At 44.7% G+C, this 5063-nt stretch overlaps 1 protein-coding gene across 1 annotated transcript; it reads right to left on the minus strand.

Annotated features, from left to right (window-relative positions):
* Positions 1 to 879: 879 nt before the first annotated feature.
* Positions 880 to 3746, minus strand: LOC125513326 (putative uncharacterized protein DDB_G0290521). The gene is made up of 4 exons (XM_048678411.1): positions 3264 to 3746; positions 1776 to 2002; positions 1522 to 1626; positions 880 to 1364 (listed from the first exon to the last, which is right to left on the minus strand). Exons 1-4 carry the CDS (start codon positions 3496 to 3498, stop codon positions 1134 to 1136), a joined length of 798 nt encoding a protein of 265 aa, XP_048534368.1. The 5' UTR covers positions 3499 to 3746; the 3' UTR covers positions 880 to 1133.
* Between the last annotated feature and the right edge of the window lie 1317 nt (positions 3747 to 5063).

The raw sequence follows: 5063 nt of genomic DNA on the forward strand, positions 1-5063 counted from the left end.
ATTTTCTTTGTGGCTGTGTAAAAAGCGCCCAAAATATGGCAAATAGCCTCAACCATCTCCCATTCACTAGCCGAAGGAGCAAATTTATAATCTTTGTCAGTTTCTTTCAAGGCTTCGAACGCTTCTCTGAACGGCAATGATGATTCAAGCATTATAAGTTGAATTCCATCGGGTAGGCACTTCTAGCGAAGGATGGTTTTTACAAGCAAGTCCCACCCGCGCAATCATCGCATTGAATTTCTCCATTCTGCCTTGCGAACTCTTGACATACAGCACTGATTCTCTGATTCTATCAACAACTGACGCCATTGCGTCGAGCCCATCTTGCACCACTAGATTCAGTACATGTGCATCACATCTAACAAGCTATAATTTTCCACTATGATGCACAAGATACCTATCTACCAAAAAAATTCTCAAGTGGCCAACCATCGAGGTATTAACTGGTGCATTGTCCAGGGTAAAGCTAAAGATTTTGTCTTCAATTTTCCAATCTCTCAAGCTCTTTTGTACCATGTCAAACATGTTATGAGCGTTGTGTGGAGTTTCCAAGAGGCAAAATGTGATTATTCTGTTTTTTAGAGTCCATGAGCCATCAATAAAGTGGGCAGTTATGCATAAATAACCCAGCTTCTGATTAGACATCCACATGTCACCCGTTAATGATACTCGAGAACTTAGATTGCTAAAAAGTGCTTGAATTTCTTTTTTGTGTTTATCATATGCATCAATGCAATCTTCTTTAATTGTTTCTCTACATACCACGCTGAACCATGGATTCAATGTCTTAACAAAAGACCTAAAGCCAGGATATTCAACAAAAGTGAAAGGTAATTCATGTAGCACAATCAACTTTGCCAGTGCTCTACGTGCACACCCTTGGTCAAACTTCCACTATGGATCAATTGCACTATCAGTTTGTATCTTGGCAACCATACCATCCATTTTAGATCTCTCCTCACATAGCAACAAATGTTTACCGATATGGCTTGTCCCTGACTTTTTTGAGGCAGGAAATAGTTGGTTGCAATAAGTACAACGACCTTCTACAAGCTTTCCATCAACATAGATTGGCTCTGCCTCGTTCCAAATTTTTGGTTTTAATTTTCATGGTCTGCATGAACCAAGGTTTGCTACTTTGGGTGACAAAGCCAGCAGTGAAGGTTGTGACGGGGATAGTGACTTGTCCTTTTTCCCCTTCTGGCTAAGAATGACACTACCACGTTGTTAAGAACTGGAGATCTTGCCACCTTTTTGCATAGTGATGACTGCTTATTCTTGTCAACGGGAGAAGATCTAGGCGATGGCTTCTTATCCTTGTCAACGAGCAAAGCTTCAAGTGATGGTGTAGTTGCAACATCTCTCTGGGAAACAAGAAAAGCATACAGAATAAGCTTGAGAAAGAGTCAATCTGATAGTTGTTGCAACTGAAATATCTTTCTGGAAACAAGAAAAGGGTAGACAAATAAGCTTGAGAAGGGCAATTTGATTCATATATAATCATTCGCAATTGAAATTCACCTTATTAAGCCTTTTCTTCTTTAATGGTGGTGCCTGCTTATCCATGTCAACGGCCAAAGGTCCAAGCAACGGTGCTGATGGATTAGTGCACATTCCTTCACTTGCCTGAGAGAAAAAATTGTTGTTGTCTAATAAGTATTTTTTTGCAAGAAATTGTCTAATAAGTATTGCTAAATAGTAAAATAGACATAATGACTTTATGTCTATTTCTTGAACTTCAACAGCTTCATGATAAAGTAGTGTGATAATTTTACCTTCCTCTTTTTCTTGGACGTCGATGACTTCATGACGACTTTGTTTGTTTCTTGGTGTTCTGCATGAAGCTCGCCGCTACTCTGCCTACTTCGCTTCCTTTTCTTGCACTTTGGTGGTTCCACATGGAGCTCACTAGCAGCCTTGTGCTCCTCAAGATCTGGGCCATTAGCCTTCTCAATTTTTATGGCATACAAGAGCTTACCAGTACCCTTGTGCTCCTCAAGATCTGAAAATTTTCGCAGCCAAGTACCATTATTAAAATTTACAACAAAATAAGAAAGACAGAACTTGCTGTATTACTGATTACTCCTATGTCACTTGATTATCAGTAGGTTCTCATATCAATCTCAGCACATTCTAGAGATTCAGATTCAGCATTGTGCATACTGCCAGATCTTATGAGAATTGCAACAGTGTAGAGCTAAACCCAACATCTAAGTAGATGGTTACAAACATATATATATATATTGTGAAACAATTTTGAATTTAATGGTATCTTTATGTGTAACAACTAAATAACAAAACATTGCTTAGCAGTCAAAAGATATATAGAGTAGAAATCTGAATGTATGTATTATATGATGTCGTCTATTCTAAAACAGAGGCTAGTAATAAAACGACATCTTATCAGTACTCCAGCTAGTCTTTACAAGAATGATATTATAACACCAGTCAAACTTTTATAGTTTTGACAACAAATACTTTTCAAAATATCTCAATTAGAAGTGTGTGGTTGGGGTCCTCGAAAAGGGTTGAACCAAAGGGCCAGGTTCTAAAATTGTTTAACAAAAAACAGGTCCTGAACAAGGGCTAGATTCTACTAGATTCAAGAAGGGCTGGATTCTGGAGTACATCTTAAGATTCAATAATTAGCATAACGGAAAGAGATGATCAATCATCCCTGAGTCCCATTAGTCCCGACACATTGTTCTTCAAGAAAGGAGATTCAGATTTAGCATTCTGTATATCAAATCTTATGAGCACAGCAAAACTGCAGGGCTATACCACCCAACAACATCCTACAAGGGCTGAATCAAGTGAAACATTGATATATACCACTGCATTATTAGAATGTAATATGATGGACTTCAAATATGTAGTAATGAGCATGCAGACTACAACTTTTCTTCCATTCAATGGTAAGGAAAGAACTTGCGTGATCGATGGAATACTACAAGGCTACAACTATCACAACTTGTGAGTTACAGACTACAATTTTTCTTTTCACTAGAATCAGTACATTTCCAACAGAAACAAAACGGGGAGGGGGGATTAATTTCAGTAAATATTGACTCTGAACTTGGAAGGAAAGCAAGCATATGAATCCATGAGCAAAACATCAGCCTTAATCTTGACTCTTAACAAAACAGAAACAAGAATCTTGGAAATTATCACTAGAATCCATGACCAATCCATCAGCATCTGAATCGTACATGTCACGGTACATGGAAAGGAAATCAAGCATCTGAATGAATCTGGTGGATTACCTGTAGCCGCCGAGCTGGGGGTCTGGTTTGGGGCGGCCGCTGAGCTGGAGATCGGGTTTGGGGCAGCTGCCGAGCTGGAGGTCGGGTTTGGGGCAGTCGGTGACCTGGGGGTCCGAGTGGGGGTTGCCGGCGACCTGACCATCCCGTCCGGCCGGGGTCGAGGGGATTGACGAGTGTTGATTGGGATGGCAAGAAGCTGCAAGGGAGGGGGCGGTGATGCGGCGGCGTCGGCCATCAAGCGGCGGCGGAAAGAGTGCGCGTGCGCTGCAGCGCCTCCTCTGTCCAACCTGGGAGGGGCTACGTGCGAGATGGAAGAGGCGGGGTCTAAGGAGGAAGAGGCAGTCGTGCAGTGGCGGCTGCCATCGATCGGCGACGGCGGTGGGAGTAAGCTGCGGCGCCGCCCTCCTTGCACCAGAAGCTATCGTGGCGGGCTAATAGGGTAAGGTGGGGTCCCGGTGGGCTAAAGGGGCTAGCCCACTAAATTTCTGCCTGGTCCAACAGGCTTCCAATAAGGCGTTTTAAGTGGGATGGGAATTCTAGTCCCACTTATTCTCATCTCCACCTGCAGTGTGATTCGCGCTAGAGCATCGGTCGGACTCGGACGGTTGCAACCGAGCTCGGGCACCTTGCCCCCGCCTATAAATAGGCCTCCCCGCACCATCCCGAGCACACCTATGGCATCACCTCTCTCCTCTAGCCCTCCCTGACCCCTCAAACCCTCGCCGGAGCTACTCCTCGCCTACCACTGCCACCATAGCCGCGGTGAGCCTCGCTCAAATTCTAGCGAGCCAGTGCTCCCCTCTCCTTCCCTCCACCTCCATGAGCTCCACCGAACTCCGGTGGACCCTCCTAGCTCCTCGTCTTGACCGCCGGAGCCCTGCAGCCCCATTCCCACCTTCAGCCGGTGCCGCCTTGGCCAATCACCTGCTCGCTCCCAGGCTCTCTACTGGGCGTGCTACGCACCAGCGGATGTGCCTCGCCGTCCCAAGCATGCCGGTGGGCCGGGCGCCATGGATGGTGGCCCGTAGCGCCGACAACCATCGCCGGAGCCGGCCCCATCCTCTATCTCACGCGGGCGAGCGGGAGGTTGAAGGAGAAGACCGGCCAGGCGGGCCCCAATCTCGCGCGACCCCACACGGTAGCCACCCACACCCATTGACCGGTCCAGATGATGTGGATAAGTGAAGGCATAAAGCCATGAGTGCGTCTATGCTTTATGAAAACGTATTCTAGAACTCTTCGGCCATAAGTGTGCTTTTCCAGTTTGAAAACGTATTTTCTCCTTAAGCGCTTTCTGTTCTAACTGCCAAGGGCCTATCTATGAATATTATTTTACAGAATAGTCCATGGACTTCAAACACTCGTATCTCGCAACTGTAACTCCCAATCAGGTGAATCTAGAGCCCACCTCTTTGTCTCAACGAGCCCGTTCTGTTGGTATCATTTTCACAAGGTTATCACATAGTGAAAGTGACTCTTTTGTCCTTGCCCCTAATCAGCCCCCTCTGAGAGAGAAACGTCCTGGTGAATCTTTTCGCGACTTCATTGCACTTCTTCCTGGTGTACCCTTCATCCCCAGGCAAGCCACGACAGCCATTTGCATGATGGCCATGCAGTAGCCATGGTTTTCAACTTGAATATTTAAATATTGTGTGCCGGTTAATATTTTGTGAATGCTTTATATATGTTGGTGCATCCATGTTTACCTTTATGCTATGATCTTATGCATCTAGTTGGTTACATGATTTCTTGCTGATCTTATTGTTAAGTTCTATTCTGGTAATTATTTCCGATGCTAAT

The sequence above is a fragment of the Triticum urartu genome, chromosome 6, assembly GCF_003073215.2.
Source record: "Triticum urartu cultivar G1812 chromosome 6, Tu2.1, whole genome shotgun sequence".
Lineage (NCBI taxonomy): Eukaryota > Viridiplantae > Streptophyta > Magnoliopsida > Poales > Poaceae > Triticum > Triticum urartu.

Bases quoted from the DNA above. Each gene is read 5' to 3' on its own strand.
- LOC125513326 (XM_048678411.1), bottom strand. From the start codon at position 3,498: ATGGCCGACGCCGCCGCATCACCGCCCCCTCCCTTGCAGCTTCTTGCC. The intron at 1,627-1,775 runs GTAAAATTATCA...TTTTTCTCTCAG, and splicing joins CGTCCAAGAAAAAGAGGAAG to GCAAGTGAAGGAATGTGCAC. The intron at 1,365-1,521 runs GTGAATTTCAAT...CTTGTTTCCCAG, and splicing joins AGAAGAAAAGGCTTAATAAG to AGAGATGTTGCAACTACACC.